Genomic DNA, 17,064 nt, shown 5'->3' with positions numbered 1-17,064 from the left:
AATAATATGATTTGTGTTTTTTTAATATTTGTTTATTTTAATTGTTAATTTTGGATTTCTTAATATTTTTTTTTTCTCTATACAACAACTTCAAAATCAGTCAGTTTTATGTTAAAAAAAAACTTTATATATTAAACAAATTATATAAATGTTAAGCAGAAAACAAAACAAAATTTACCCATAAATTAATAAATAAAGTATATATAAATGTATTTTAAAAATAACACTTAAAAATAAAATAAAAATAATAATAAAAAAAGAAAAAAAAATAATAATAATGGTAACAATTATTGTTTTGTTTCATATTAAACTAAAAGAAAAAACTAAAATATAAAATTTTTACAATAGAGCTTAAAAATAAAACAAAAGTACATTAAAAAAATAAACAAAATAAAATCTTAGAAAATGACAATCGTTTGTTTTTAAGTAACTTATCATTAGACTATTTTGTTTAGTTTAAAATTACTACTAATGCTATGTTTGTGGTATTTTTTTTATTTTGTTAATTTTATAAATTAATACATAAATAATTATTATATTTAAATTATTTCCTTTTACTGTTGTTGTTGTTGGTTTTTGGACAAGGTTAATCTAATTTTTCAGTTTTTTTTTTCGCTAAGTTTTTTTATATATGATTTTTTTTTGTATGTGTTTAAATTTATATTTGGTAGAGCTTAAATATTAAGAGTTTCTAAAAACTAATTTAATTTAGTTTAAATTTAATTTAAAATAATTAAAATATTTTTGTTTGTTTTATTTTTTTGTTGTTTATAATTAGTATTATTAAATTAATTAATTTTATTTCTTTTTGGCCGCTTTTTTCTCCGCCTTGCGTATGGCCTTTTCACGTTCTCGTCGCTCACGTTCCTGATCTTTGCGTTCCTTTTCAATGCTGGCCTTGAGATCTTTAAGTCGTCGTTTTTAAACGATGCTTATCGTCGCCGGTAACGCCCAACGTTTTTAAATCTTTCGAATCTAAAGATAACAAAGCGCCACCTTCGACATTGTGCTCTTTGAAAACGGGTATATAACGTTCCATTTCAATGCCCAAAAGCCAATGGCCAACCTAGTAGGAAAAAGAAGCATGGAAAATTTAAATATGACATAATATTAACTGCTAGATAAAATCTAGTTTAGGTCCAGTTCAGTTGTAGTTCAATTCTAGTTCAGTTCTAGTTTTCTAGTTCTAGTTCAGTTCTAGTTCAGTTCTAGTTCAGTTCTAGTTCAGTTCTAGTTCAGTTCTAGTTCAGTTCTAGTTCAGTTCTAGTTCAGTTCTAGTTCAGTTCTAGTTCAGTTCTAGTTCAGTTCTAGTTCAGTTCTAGTTCAGTTCTAGTTCAGTTCTAGTTCAGTTCTAGTTCAGTTCTAGTTCAGTTCTAGTTCAGTTCTAGTTCAGTTCTAGTTCAGTTCTAGTTCAGTTCTAGTTCAGTTCTAGTTCAGTTCTAGTTCAGTTCTAGTTCAGTTCTAGTTCAGTTCTAGTTCAGTTCTAGTTCAGTTCTAGTTCAGTTCTAGTTCAGTTCTTTCAGTTCTAGTTCAGTTCTAGTTCAGTTCTAGTTCAGTTCTAGTTCAGTTCTAGTTCAGTTCTAGTTCAGTTCTAGTTCAGTTCTAGTTCAGTTCTAGTTCAGTTCTAGTTCAGTTCTAGTTCAGTTCTAGTTCAGTTCTAGTTCAGTTCTAGTTCAGTTCTAGTTCAGTTCTAGTTCAGTTCTAGTTCAGTTCTAGTTCAGTTCTAGTTCAGTTCTAGTTCAGTTCTAGTTCAGTTCTAGTTCAGTTCTAGTTCAGTTCTAGTTCAGTTCTAGTTCAGTTCTAGTTCAGTTCTAGTTCAGTTCTAGTTCAGTTCTAGTTCAGTTCTAGTTCAGTTCTAGTTCAGTTCTAGTTCAGTTCTAGTTCAGTTCTAGTTCAGTTCTAGTTCAGTTCTAGTTCAGTTCTAGTTCAGTTCTAGTTCAGTTCTAGTTCAGTTCTAGTTCAGTTCTAGTTCAGTTCTAGTTCAGTTCTAGTTCAGTTCTAGTTCAGTTCTAGTTCAGTTCTAGTTCAGTTCTAGTTCAGTTCTAGTTCAGTTCTAGTTCAGTTCTAGTTCAGTTCTAGTTCAGTTCTAGTTCAGTTCTAGTTCTAGTTCAGTTCTAGTTCAGTTCTAGTTCAGTTCTAGTTCAGTTCTAGTTCAGTTCTAGTTCAGTTCTAGTTCAGTTCTAGTTCAGTTCTAGTTCAGTTCTAGTTCAGTTCTAGTTCAGTTCTAGTTCAGTTCTAGTTCAGTTCTAGTTCAGTTCTAGTTCAGTTCTAGTTCAGTTCTAGTTCAGTTCTAGTTCAGTTCTAGTTCAGTCTAGTTCAGTTCTAGTTCAGCTCTAGTTCAGTTCTAGTTCAGTTCTAGTTCAGTTCTAGTTCAGTTCTAGTTCAGTTCTAGTTCAGTTCTAGTTCAGTTCTAGTTCAGTTCTAGTTCAGTTCTAGTTCAGTTCTAGTTCAGTTCTAGTTCAGTTCTAGTTCAGTTCTAGTTCAGTTCTAGTTCAGTTCTAGTTCAGTTTAGTTCAGTTCTAGTTCAGTTCTAGTTCAGTTCTAGTTCAGTTCTAGTTCAGTTCTAGTTCAGTTCTAGTTCAGCTCTAGTTCAGTTCTAGTTCAGTTCTAGTTCAGTTCTAGTTCAGTTCTAGTTCAGTTTTAGTTCAGTTCTAATTCTGTTCAGTTCTGTTCAGTTCTAGTTCTGTCAGTTCTAGTTCTAGTTCTAGTTCTGTTCAGTTCAGTTTCAGTTCAGTTCAAGTTCTAGTTCTGTTCAGTTCTAGTTCAGTGCCAGTTTAGTTATAGTTCATTTTTAATTCTTTTTATAGACAATTTTCGAAAATTTCTCTATTTAGTAGAAAATGTTTCTACTCACCTGCTCTTTGGTCCATTCATGTACCGGTCCCTCCTTTATAATTATAAGCCGCTGCCTTACGTTCCGAGAAACTCGAACTTGAACCTGACAAATCTAAACCCTGCTGGGAGACTAACCGGGTGAAGAGCAACCCGAAGACATACTCGTTGGTGAGGGAGGACCATTGCTATGAGACCGAAGTTTGCTGTTGCCATGGTACTGTACCAGGCGGAGATAAAGATGAGGAATAACTGTTTAACTTCATTTACACAAAACAATTACGCAATAATCAAGTTAAAGCATTATAAAAATGTTATCAATCCAACAATAAATTTTGTTAGTTAAGAGTTACCAGAATATCATTTATTATTATTATTATTGTTTTCGGTTTCAAATTTTCAAATTTTGTTTTAAAGGCAAGCATGTTAAAGAAAAATATACAACAAAGAAGAGAAAATAAGAAAAGAAAAAGACCGTAAAATAGAGAAAGACAGGAAGAAAGATATTTATATAAATTGTTACACATCACTCACACCTTTGTATTTTTGTATGTTTTGATATAAAAATATGGCTAAATAATACTAATAATATACAATGTATATTGATAATTAATAAGGGTTATAATAAGTTATGTATATTTGATTATGTATATAATAAATATATTTTAAAATAACAACATTAATTAAAATAAAATATTAACAAAAATTTAACAAACAGAAAAAAAACACAACTTATTTTGTTCGGTTAAATATAAAGTAATGTTTTTTTCTTCAAACACTTTTCTTGGCAGGCATTATTATTTATTACAAATTACAACAACACCAATAAAATTTTGTTTATGTTTTTTGTTTTAATTTTAGTAACAAATCAAAATAATTATCATAATTATAAGAAAATAAAATGTTTTTTTTTAGAATTTTGTTAGTTTTTTAGGTGATTGTTTTGGGGAATTTTCAATAATTTTTTATAAACTACTAGTGGGATTTAGTTCTTAGGTTGTTGTGATTTTTTTGGGAATTTATATTTTTTTAATTTAAGTGATTTTTGTTTTATTTAAATTATTTAATTAATGTGATGTGTCACCTTTTGGTTGAGCCTCATTTACTGCTTGTCGTATTTCATTTATTAAAGTTTTACAGTTAATAGCTGCCACTGATTGTGATTTATTTATTTCGGTATAATCATCGCTGGAATGTCGTGATGAGCCATCACCCAGACGTCTGTAATGAAGAAAGATGAATATGAAATGAAATTATTTAAAAAAGAAATTTAAATTAATAACAATTTGAAACTTCATTTTTATTGGAAAGTTTTTTTTTTTAGATCTCTTTTATATAAAAAATCGGAAATTTTCGTAAAATTTCTGTTTTTATAGAAAAAATTTGGAAGATTTTTATAAAATTTTTATAAAAAATTTTCGGAAATTTTTCGGAAAATGTCTTTTTTTATAGAAAATTTTCGGAAAATTTCGGTTTTAATAGAAAAAATTCAGTTTTTATAGAAAATTTTCGGTTTTTATAGAAAATTTTCGGAAAATTTCGGTTTTTATAGAAAATTTTCGGTTTTTATAGAAAATTTTCGGTTTTTATAGAAAATTTTCGGAAAATTTCGGTTTTTATAGAAAATTTTCGGAAAATTTCGGTTTTTATAGAAAATTTTCGGTTTTTATAGAAAATTTTCGGAAATTATCGGTTTTTATAGAAAATTTCGGAGAATTTCGGAAATTTTCGGTTTTTATAGAAATTTTCGGAGAATTTTCGGTTTTTATAGAAAATTTTCGGAGAATTTCGGTTTTTATAGAAAATTTTCGGAAAATTTCGGTTTTTATAGAAAATTTTCGGAAAATTTCGGTTTTTATAGAAAATTTCGGTTTTATAGAAAATTTTCGGAAATTTTCGGTTTTTATAGAAAATTTTCGGAAAATTTCGGTTTTTATAGAAAATTTTCGGAAATTTTCTCTTTTTATAGAAAAAATTTCTCTTTTTATAGAAAATCTCAGCAAAATTTCACTTTATATACAAAATTTTTGTTTTTATAGATAATTTTCGGAAAATTTCTGTTTTTATAGATAATTTTTGGAAAGTTTCTATCTTTATAGATAATTTTCGGAAAATTTCTGTTTTTATAGAAAATTTTCGGAAAATTTCTTTTTTATAGAAAATTTTCGGAAAATTTTCTTTTTTATAGAAAATTTTCGGAAAATTTCTTTTTTATAGAAAATTTTCGGAAAATTTCTTTTTTATAGAAAATTTTCGGAAAATTTTTCTTTTTATAGAAAATTTTCGAAAAAATTTCTCTTTTTATAGAAAATTTTCGAAAATATTTCTCTTTTTATAGAAAATTTTCGGAAAAATTTCTCTTTTTATAGAAAATTTTCGGAAAAATTTCTCTTTTTATAGAAAATTTTCGAAAATATTTCTCTTTTTATAGAAAATTTGCGGAAAATGTCTCTTTTTATAGAAAATTTTCTATTTTTATTGAAAATTTTCGGGAAATTTCTCTTTTTATTGAAAATTTTCGGAAATTTATTCTTTTCTATAAATAATTTTCAAAAAATTGTTCTTTTTGTAGATTTTTTTTTGGAAAAATTTAAAAAAATTATAAAAGGAAATTCAAATTAAATTTTCTTACCTTTCTCTCTCCGTTAATGCTTGATTTAATTGTTCCGTAAATGATGTCGGTGGCAATTTGCCACTTATTATTGCTCCCGTTGGACCGACACGTCGTCGACTCGGATACATCCAATTCTCCGATGATTGTTCGTTTTCCGATAGTTTATCGTTCGATCCTAGAATGGAATCATATGAACTATTGAGATCACGGCTGCTAGTACCGAATGTGGTCATGCCACCACGATGAAAATCATTAGGACTAGAAGACGTTTCAATACCGCCGGGTGAGCCCAGAGTATTTTTAAATAATGCCGGCAAACCGGTATGTGAAGCAGATGATGCGGAACTCTTATGATCCTTATGAACTTGAGCATACAATTGATTAATTTGCTGTTCTCTAGTATTGACAGATGATGATGTTGCTGATGATGAGGATGATGTGGAATTAAGTAAAATGGCGGTTGTTGTACCGGCAATAATACCAGCATTACTTGTGCTACTAGTATTATTACTAATACCACCGACGACTACTCCTACTCCAACACTACTAATGCCGCCACCGTTACTACTATTATTACAAATGTTATTGCTATTACTGTTATTGTTACTGTTACTATTATTTAAAATATTGTTACTATTGTTGTGATGGCCGTTACTAATGATATTGTTGTGTTGTTGTTGTAGATGTTGGTGTTGTTGTTGTTGCTGTTGTTGGAGTTGATGCAAACCATTTAAAATATTAAGTTCATGTGTTGACGTGGAATTGTGATGATTATGATGAATATTATTAAGCATTAAGCCAGCAGTAGCTGGAGCAGCAGCAGTCTCATCCTCACTATCATCGAGAGCACAATCAGAGCTACTGTTGCTAAGAGTGCGTTTAGATAAATTGTTAGTGCTGTTGGCAGCTGCTATGGTGACCGCTGTAGTGGCATTCGAGGCACTCGAACTAGTATTGGAATTATTAACCGATGGCAATTGACGATTTGCTAGACCACCACGGGAAGCTAGTTTTAGTTTATTTGTTTTTATGATTTTTTTTTTTTTTTTTGGTTAACGTATTGCAAGTAAGTGTAGGTGGAGTATATTGGTAAAATTTAATTTTCAAGCAGCAACAGCAATTTCGTTTTTTTTTTTTAATTTTTGATTTAATGTTAAAAAAGTAGGCGTGGCAAGTATTTGAAATATTGATGAGATTGTTTTTGATGATGATTGTTTAGAGTTTTCGTTTTTATAGTTTATTTTTATTTGGCATTTATGATTTACAAAAACAATTAACGTAAATTTATTTAAAATTTATGTTTTTTTTGGACAGCAGACAGTATACATGACACAAGTTTTTTATTTAGAAACATTTTCGAACAACATTTACAGAGCACAACAGCAGCGCATAAATATATTTAGTTTTTAAATAGAAATAGTTGTTTTTGAAAAATAAATGAGTTTTTGTTTGTTTTTTTTTTACATAAAAAAAGAAAAATAAAATAAAAAAATTACAATTTCTTAAGTTTTTTGTGGTTACGTTTTTTTTACAAAGAAAATAAAATAGTAATGAACACAGAATATTTAACGTAAAAGAAAAAAAAACTAAGGTTTGGAATTTTTGATAGAAAATTAAGATATTTTTTTAAGGAATTTGTGTAGTTTTTTTTATATAAAAAAGGATTTAGTAAAATTACAAAGCGGTGCTTAATACAAGAAAAGGTGCTTAGGAAATGAACACAGAATAAACTGGTGCAAAATTTTTAAATACAAGGGAAAGTCAAAAGAGAGAGTAAAAAAGTGGTGATTTAAAAAAAATAAATTAAATTTTTAAAAAGAAATTATCTTTTTTTAGGGAAAATTTTCGAAAAAATCTCTTTGTTTATAAAAAATTTTTGGAATATTTCTTTACTATAGAAAGTTTCTCTATTTCTATTGAAAATTTTCAGAAAATTTCACTTTTTTTAAGAAAATGTCTGCTTTTTTAAAAAAACTTTTCGGAAAATACTCTTATCGTAGAAAATTCCACTTTTTATAGAAATTTTTTGGAAAATTTATCTTTTTATTGAAAATTTTTGGAAAATTTATCTTTCTATAGAAAATTTTCCGAAAATTTTTCCTTTTTTTTTTTGGAAAATTTTCTCTTTTTTAAGAAACTTTTCGGAAAATTTCTCTTATCATAGAAAATTTCTCTTCTTATAGAAAATTTTTCATTTTTTGGGAAAATTTTCTCCTTTTTAAGAAACTTTTCGGAAAATTTCTCTTATCATAGAAAATTTCACTTTTTATAGAAAATTTTTGGAAAATTTCTCTTTTATAGAAAATTTATCTTTTTATAGAAAATTTTTCCTTTTTTTTTGAAATTACTCTTGTTTTTAAGAAACTTTTCGAAAATATCTCTTATCATAGAAAATTTCACTTTTTATAAAAAATTTTTGGAAAATTTATCTTTTTGTAGAAAATTTTCCCAAAATTTTTCTTTTTATAGAAAAATTTCCGAAAAAAAAAATTTATAGAAAATTTTCGAAAAATTTCCCTTTTTTATAGAAAATTTTGAAAAAATTTCTCTTTTTATAGAAAATTTTCCGAAATTTCACTTTTTATTAAAAAATTTTCCGAAATTTTCACTTTTTACTGAAACTTTTCGGAAAATTTCACTTTTTATAGAAAATTTTCGAAAAATTTCTCTTTTATAGAAAATTTCTCTTTTTATAGAAAATTTTGTGAAAAGTTTCTCTGTTTACAGAAATTTTCGGAAAAATTTCTCTTTTTATAAAAATTTTGGGAAAATTCCTCTTTATATAGAAAATATTCAGAAAAGTTCTCTTTTTATAGAAAATGTTCAAAATATATTTTTTTTTTCTATTAAAAAAATTTCGAAAAATTTCTCTTTTTATAGAAAATTTTCTCTTTTTACAGAAAATTTTCGGAAAAACTCTCATTTTATACCAAATTTTCGGAAAAATTCACTTTTTATAAAAAATTTTCGAAAAAAAATTATTTTTTTTTTTTACAAAATTTTAGGAAAAATTCTTTTTTTATAAAATGTTGTCGAAAAGTTTCTCTGTTTTATAGAAAATTTTCAGAAAGATTATCTTTTTATAGAAAATTTTAGAAAAAAATTTCTTTTTATAGAAAATTTTCCCAAAAATTTTTCTTTTTTTGAAAATTCACTCAAAAATTTTATTTTTATAGAAAATTTTCAGTAATTTTTTCTTTTAATGGAAAATTTTACAACATTTCCTATTTAGAAAATTTTCGAATAGCAAGATTTTTTATTAATGTTTATAAATCACCACCTATTTCTTTCCTCTCCCCCATTTTTTTTTCAAATAACAATTAAAAAGTTTGTAAATGCAAAGCAAAGGTAGTCGAAAAAGAAACAAGAATTCAAATTCAATATAGGAAAAGGAAACTCAACACAAACACACACTCATAAATCATTTCTTACTTACCCAAATCAATTTTCGTTTTATTAGCCGAATTATCCAGTAATTCATGTTGTGGTACTGCAGCATCCAGCTCATCCTTTACTGGATTCTTACGTTCCACCGTTGCAGTCTTGACACCCTCGCCGTCGGGTGATAAATCCGATATCTCAGTATCTGATAATTCAGTTTCCAATTTCTGGAATAAAGGTTTGGGTGGTGCTTTACGCATCATTTGGGGTGTTAGCTTAAGAGTGGCACTGTCATAGGGTAAACCGACTGGGAAGCCACCCTTACGTTGTGTCTCCTGTAGTTCATGTTCTAAATTAATAACACGATCTTTAAGTTTTTTCACCAAAGCATTATATTCCGTGTCTTTTTCTTGCAGCAACTGCTGATAGAATTCCTCACGATGGCACATGTCTACCTCACGTTGTTGATACTCGCGTACCAAACGTTTGGCTTTATTGTATTTTTTATCGAGGGCCATGTACTGGGCCTGCGATTGTTGTAGCATATTTTGTAGATTAGCAGCCTCTTTTTTAATATTGACCAGTTCACGTTCGCTTTGTCGCAAACGTTCGCTGAGCAGTTCATTTTCATTGCCAGTTGTTTCAAGTTTGACGAGCTGTATGTAGAGAGTATTGTAATATTAGTAATGTATATTAAAAAGGTCAAAGTATAAATTATACTAATTCAAATAAAATTTAAACATGATAAAAAAAAGAAAAGAAAAATAAATTAATAACCCACCTTCCGTTTAAGGGTGTCTATTAAGTCGTCCTTTAAAAGGCAACTCATTTCGCTCTAAAATAAAATATAATTGAAATTAAAATAAACGAAATTAAAATAATAAAACGTGCAAAAATTATAAATATTATACAAATTAAAAGATTTCAATAAAAAAGCATATAGAGTTTTCATATTAAACTTTTTGAAACTTGTGGAAAAAAATATTGAACTTTCGCCGCCTGTTCTTTTTTGGAATTTGTTTTTCTATAAAAAATAAATTTTCCAAAACATTTCTATAAAAATAGAATTTAATTCTGAAAATTTTTTATAAAAGAGAAACTTTCCGAAAAAAATGAATTATAAAACGAGAAACTTTCCGAATATTTTCTATAAAACGAGAAACTTTCCGAATATTTTCTATCAACGAGAAACTTTCCGAACATTTTCTATAAAAAGAGAAATTTTCCGAAAATTTTCTGTAAAAAGAGAAACTTTCCGAAAATTTTCTATAAAAAGAGAAACTTTCCGAAAATTTTCTATAAAAAATAGAAACTTTCCGAAAATTTTCTATAAAAATAGAAACTTTCCGAAAATTTTCTATAAAAAATAGAAACTTTCCGAAAATTTTCTATAAAAAATAGAAACTTTCCGAAAATTTTCTATAAAAAATAGAAACTTTCCGAAAATTTTCTATAAAAATAGAAACTTTCCGAAAATTTTCTATAAAAAATAGAAACTTTCCGAAAATTTTCTATAAAAAATAGAAACTTTCCGAAAATTTTCTATAAAAAATAGAAACTTTCCGAAAATTTTCTATAAAAAATAGAAACTTTCCGAAAATTTTCTATAAAAAATAGAAACTTTCCGAAAATTTTCTATAAAAAATAGAAACTTTCCGAAAATTTTCTATAAAAAATAGAAACTTTCCGAAAATTTTCTATAAAAAATAGAAACTTTCCGAAAATTTTCTATAAAAAATAGAAACTTTCCCAAAATTTTCTATAAAAATAGAAACTTTCCCAAAATTTTCTATAAAAAATAGAAACTTTCCGAAAATTTTCTATAAAAAATAGAAACTTTCCGAAAATTTTCTATAAAAAGTAGAAATTTTCCGAAAATTTTCTATAAAAAGTAGAAATTTTCCGAAAATTTTCTATAAAAAGTAGAAATTTTCCAAAAATTTTCTATAAAAAGTAGAAATTTTCCGAAAATTTTCTATAAAAAGTAGAAATTTTCCGAAAATTTTTTATAAAAAGTAGAAATTTTCCGAAAATTTTCTATAAAAAGTAGAAATTTTCCGAAAATTTTCTATAGAAAGTAAAAATTTTCTATAAAAAGTAGAAATTTTCCGAAAAATTTTCTATAAAAAGTAGAAATTTTCCGAAAATTTTCTATAAAAAGTAGAAATTTTCCGAAAATTTTCTATAAAAGTAGAAATTTTCCGAAAATTTTCTATAAAAAGTAGAAATTTTCCGAAAATTTTCTATAAAAAGTAGAAATTTTCCGAAAATTTTCTATAAAAAGTAGAAATTTTCCGAAAATTTTCTATAAAAAGTAGAAATTTTCCGAAAATTTTCTATAAAAAGTCGAAATTTTCCGAAAATTTTCTATAAAAAGTCGAAATTTTCCGAAAATTTTCTATAAAAATAGAAATTTTCCGAAAATTTTCTATAAAAAATAGAAATTTTCCGAAAAATTTCTATAAAAAATATAAATTTTACGAAATTTTTTACAAAAAGAGAAACGTTCCGAAAATTTTCTATAATAATAGAAAATTTCCGAGAAATTTTCTGAAAAATTTCTATAAAAAGAGAAACTTTCTATAAAAAATGGAAATTTCGAAAAGTTTTCGCTGAATCAAAAAGATAAAAGGTTCCAAACAAATTTTTATTTACTTTTGATCTCTTATATAGGAATACTAACAGAAATTCGAAAAAAAAAATCAAAATTAAACATTTTTCTAATAGGAATCCATGCCAAACTTAAAATGAGAAAGCTTATGATTATTCACTTTCCCTACAAAGCTATAAAATCAAAACTAAAAAAACAACAAGACTTTAAATATAAAACTCATTTACCGCTTTATGCTGTAGGACCAAAAAATGTTAGTTATAAGTCCATTTAAATTTACAAATTATTAAGCAAAAAGAAAGAAAAGTTAAATTTAGCATAAGTTATATGAAGATTCCCTAAACAAAATAACCAAATTACCTCTTGTAGCAGTCTCTTAAGAGACTCTACCTCTTGTGAGTGTGTAGCCTCGACCTCCATGGGATGTTCGACTTGAACGGGACTAGTAGGTCCCTCGCAAACACTAGAATTAGCCGAAACGGGTTGAGTAGAATCTTCAGAGTAGTCTAAAGTACGTCTGAGATACTCCTCTTGTTGTCTTTATTAAAAAAAAGAAAAAAATTAAAAAAAAAACATTCTTTAATTATTAATTAAACTCATATTACCTTTTTAATCTTTCCTCCTTTTCCTTATCCGCCTGTAAACTTAAGCGTATCAATTGAGCCACTTCACTATTTTCCGGATCTCTTTCCCTTCCTATTTGAAATTTGACTAGACCAGATGTGTTACGCAACACTGAGGCTGCATATGCTTGTGTTACACCCACTAAACTTTTACCATCCACTTCGATGATTTGATCATTGACCTGAGCAAATTTTTAAGTTTTAATTGAAGTTTCATTAGTTTTCGCCATTTGTTTGAGAGTAAACATTGAACTTCAAAAATCTTAAAACTTGAAAATTTCAACTCACCTGTATGCGTCCGTCGCGTGCCGCAGCACCGTTATCTGTTATTGTTTTCACGAATATACCCAATTTCTCAAGACCAGCATCGGCTCCAACGCCCATGCCAATAATACTGAGACCTAAACCTTCGGGGCCCTTCATAAGTTCCACCGGGAAAACGTGCATTTTCTCAACACGTTTCTCGAGTTCATATTCCGCAGAAGCGGCCACCGGATCGACATCTTCATTGCGGCGATCATAGTCGTTGACAGAGAATGTAGAAAAGACTTGTATTGGTCCCGAACTGAAGCGTACTTTTGGATTTTTCTTAACCGGTATGGGTGGATAAGAGAGTTCATCGTCGTCGAAGTCTAGGAGACCTATAAGTAGGGAGGGAGTAGTTTAAAAGTTAGTAAGGAATTAAAAGACTAATTTTGGAAAATTTTCAATAAAAAGATTTAAATTTTCGAAAATTTTCAATAGAAAAGAAATTTTCTGAAAATTTTCAATAAAAAAGAGAAATTTTCTGAAAATTTTCTATAAAAAAGAGAAATTTTCTTAACTTTTTCTATAAAAAAGAGCAATTTTCCGAAAATTTTCTATAAAAAAGAGAAATTTTCTGAACATTTTCTATAAAAAAGAGAAATTTTCTATAAAAAGATAAATTTTTCGAAAATTTTCTATAAAAAAAGAAATTTTTCGAAAATTTTCTATAAAAAAAGACATTTTCCGAAAATTTTCTATAAAAAGAAGAATTTTCCGAAAATTTTCTATAAAAAGAAGAATTTTCCGAAAATTTTCTATAAAAAGAAGAATTTTCCGAAAATTTTCTATAAAAAGAAGAATTTTCCGAAAATTTTCTATAAAAAGAAGAATTTTCCGAAAATTTTCTATAAAAAGAAGAATTTTCCGAAAATTTTCTATAAAAAGAAGAATTTTCCGAAAATTTTCTATAAAAAGAAGAATTTTCCGAAAATTTTCTATAAAAAGAAGAATTTTCCGAAAATTTTCTATAAAAAGAAGAATTTTCCGAAAATTTTCTATAAAAAGAAGAATTTTCCGAAAATTTTCTATAAAAAGAAGAATTTTCCGAAAATTTTCTATAAAAAGAAGAATTTTCCGAAAATTTTCTATAAAAAGAAGAATTTTCCGAAAATTTTCTATAAAAAGAAGAATTTTCCGAAAATTTTCTATAAAAAGAAGAATTTTCCGAAAATTTTCTATAAAAAGAAGAATTTTCCGAAAATTTTCTATAAAAGAAGAATTTTCCGAAATTTTCTATAAAAGAAGAATTTTCGAAATTTTCTATAAAAGAAGAATTTTCCGAAAATTTTCTATAAAAAGAAAAGTTTTCTGAACTGTTTCTATAACAAAGAGAAATTTCAGAAAATTTTCTATAACAGATTTTTTTTAATAAAATGTACTTTTCCAACTTACCGGGTACTTCCATCCAAAAATTGCCATCTTCAAAGTAATGTACCCCCGATTCGACATAGACTTCTTTACTACGCACCGGTGGGTATTCGGGTATATAGAACTGTGAATCATCTAATTCAGTTGTAGTATTCAATGATGAATGCTGCTCGTTATCGGCCAATGAATAAGTGGAATTGTGTTTACTCGATATAATACTATCATCAATTGTTGTCGTCTGATTAAATGTGGCATCCGATTGGGTTGATTCAACCGAAACGATTGATTCATGTAATGATTCAGCTGTTGCTGTACCAGTTGTTGTGCTATTCGATGCAGCAGTTGTATTATTGTGTAATGTTGAATTAACAGTGGAATCTTGTATGAATGTACGATTCAAAAATGAAGTTGGCGAAGAGTTTTCCTGCTGCTGATCATATTTATCGGGGGAATAATGATGACGCTGTTGTTGCTGTTCACTTTGTGATGTTATATAGATAGTGGTGCTATCATTGGCTTCATCATAGGTTGTCTCAACTTTTGAGGCAGTGGTTACCACGACCACATCATTGGCAAGTATGGAGGAAGATGAAGAGGATGATGTCGACGAAGTTGATTCAACGGAATGTTTATCCCTAGAAGTGTTTTGTGATGCAGATGATGAAATTAATAAATTTTCTAAACTACGTTTGGGAGCCTCTAAAACATCACGCAACCATTCTGGTTCATCGTCATCAGGCTTTGTAGCAGTAGCTGCTGTTTCATTTTGAACTGTTGTTGCAGTTTTTGTTACAGTTGTAGTTGTGGTATTTGTTTCCTGTTTTTCCTCTACTAATGCCGAAGAAGGATGTGCTAGTAAATGTTGAATTAATACATACAGAAGTGGCGCCAAAACCAACAATATCTACATCTTCAATATCATCATCATCCTCGTTGTCGTTATCGTCATCATCAACATCATTATCGTCATCATCTTTGTCAGCTAGTGATGAAACTGAAGTTGTTTGTATATTTATAACAGAATTGTTGATAATATGATGCTGCTGCTGTTGTTGTTGTTGCTTTTGGTTTATTGAAATGTTTTCTTGTTTATCATTGTATATGAGTTCCTCTAAATTATTTGTGTCTTTTTCCGATTCCGGTTGTATTTCCTTCTCAATCTGTTCTATTTCTTTTTGTTGTTGTTGTTGCTCCTGTTGTTTGTGACTTTCAGCTGGTGGCGATGGTGTTTGTGGCGTTACTTCCTCTATGAGATTCTTAATGCTAGTGGGTGATTTAGCGGTGGCTACTACCGCTGCAACGGCAACCCCAACTGTGGGTGCTGCTGATAGTATTTGTTCAACTTCTTTGGCTTGTTCGTCAGATAAAAGTGATTGTTGTCTGGAAAAACAGAATAATATAAGAGAGATATGGAGACAAATTGTTAGTAATTTATTTATTATTGAATAGATATAGAGCTTATTATCTATAGAGAGATTGAGTAAATAAAGGAAAAACTTAGTTGTTTTCTTTAAACTTTAGTTTAAAGTTTGATTGTTAATTTTCCTTATGAATCGTAAATATGTTTATGGGTGCAAAATAATTGAAATGGAATTAATAGTTAGGTTATGGTTGTTAGATGTTTTGTAAACATATTACAGCCAATAGAATTGTCTATAGACCAGGCCATTGGCAAGTCAATAAGATAACCCATAGATTAGTCAATAAACTTTTCCATAGACTATTCATTAGACTATTTTATGATCTAGTCAATAGACTAATTAGATTAGTTAATAGAGTAGTTCCTAGACTAGTCCATAGAAGAGTCAGTTGACTAATAGATAAGGCACTAGACAATAGATTAGTTAATAGTCAATAATCGAAAGAATAGTTCATAGTCTAGTCAATAGTCAAATCCATAGCCTAGACAATAGACCAGTCTATAGTCTAAAGGACCAATTGACTAGTCTATGGACTAGTCTATTAACTAGTCCAATAGACCAGTTCATAGACTATTCCATAGACTAGTCAATAGATCAGTTCATAGGACTAATCAGTAGACCTCTCCACAGATTAGTCCATATTGTCAACATTCAAGTCCATAACACAGTCAATAGACCAGTCCATAGACGACTCTATAGACCAGTTCATAGACCTGTTCATTGACTACTCTATAGAGCAGTCCATAGGACTAGTCAACATATTAGTGCATGAATTAATCAATATATTAACCCATAGACTAGACAATAAACCAGTTCATAGATTACTCCCAAGATCTGTCTATAGACTAGACTATAGACTAGTCCATAGACGAGTCAATAGCCTAGTAAATAGACTAGTTCTTAGATTAGTCCATAGACGAACCAATAGACCAGTCCATAGACTACTCTATAGACTAGACAAAAGACAAATCAGTAGACTAATCTACTTACTATTCAATAGACTAGTCATTAGACTAGTTCATAGTCTAGTCAATAGACTAGTCGATAGACAAGTCCATACACAGGACAGTAGCCTAGAATATAGACTAGTCTATAGTCTAATCAATAGACTAGTAAACAGTATAGACTACTCAATTGACTTGTCCATAGGCAAGATGCTCTTTGTAGAGAAACAAACTAAAGCCTAGGTGGGAATCAAAGAAAACTTTTCTTAAATAATGATTAATTATTAGTTACAAATTAAAACTAAAAAAAGAACATAGAAACCGCCACCAAATTATTTCAAATTAAATTAAAAACAATAATTTAAACAAACCTTATTTTGCTTTCCAAAATTCTACATGAAAATCAAATAGACAACAACACAACAGTAATAAATAAAGTTGATCAACAAATAATAATAAACAGCAGCAGCAACAATAACAAAAATACGATGCAGGATAATAAAAAGAGAGCGACAAAGATCACGTTCAAATGGCAGGAAACAAAATACAAACAAACAATGCATTTGATTTTTGTTTTTTTTTTATTAATTTTCAGCACGCATACCAATATACCAAAAGTAAAATGGTGTTGGTAAGAGGTTAAAAAAATGGACGCGTTTAAAAAAAAAACAATATTGTTGCAAAATAAAATGAAGTAAACAAAAATAAATTGCAAGACAAATACAATACACACAGGCAAATAATAAACAAAAATACAGCACACACACACACGTACAAACAGCAAAAGATAGAGAGTGTGTGTGTGAGAGAGAGACAAACACGTACATTTATCAAGTAGGCAAGCAAATTTTTAGCATGAAAATAATAATAAAAAAAGAAAAGAAAAATGTTATAATTAATTTTAATAAATAAAAAAAATAAAATATTAATAAATTATAATTTACGTAATAAATACATGCAACAA

At 27.9% G+C, this 17,064-nt stretch overlaps 1 protein-coding gene across 1 annotated transcript; it reads right to left on the bottom strand.

Annotated features, from left to right (window-relative positions):
- Window positions 1-573: 573 nt before the first annotated feature.
- Window positions 574-16,494, bottom strand: LOC119615540 (neurabin-1-like; the record flags this gene model as incomplete). Its single annotated transcript, XM_037971555.1, is given in 16 exon segments — window positions 574-921; window positions 923-1,066; window positions 2,855-2,884; window positions 2,886-2,953; window positions 2,956-3,032; window positions 3,034-3,052; window positions 3,917-4,053; window positions 5,465-6,452; window positions 8,883-9,483; window positions 9,609-9,662; window positions 11,799-11,976; window positions 12,044-12,243; window positions 12,350-12,702; window positions 13,760-14,579; window positions 14,581-15,115; window positions 16,472-16,494. Coding segments are annotated over 16 exon segments (4,350 nt in total), but the record flags the coding sequence as incomplete, so codon positions are not given.
- Window positions 16,495-17,064: the final 570 nt, after the last annotated feature.

This window comes from Lucilia sericata, unplaced genomic scaffold, assembly GCF_015586225.1.
Source record: "Lucilia sericata isolate MDLA Ls3-8-SP2 unplaced genomic scaffold, ASM1558622v1 Contig005750F_arrow, whole genome shotgun sequence".
NCBI classification, from domain to species: domain Eukaryota; kingdom Metazoa; phylum Arthropoda; class Insecta; order Diptera; family Calliphoridae; genus Lucilia; species Lucilia sericata.
The sequence above is the reverse complement of the archived record's forward strand: the minus strand, read 5'-3'. Positions and strand labels throughout refer to the sequence as shown.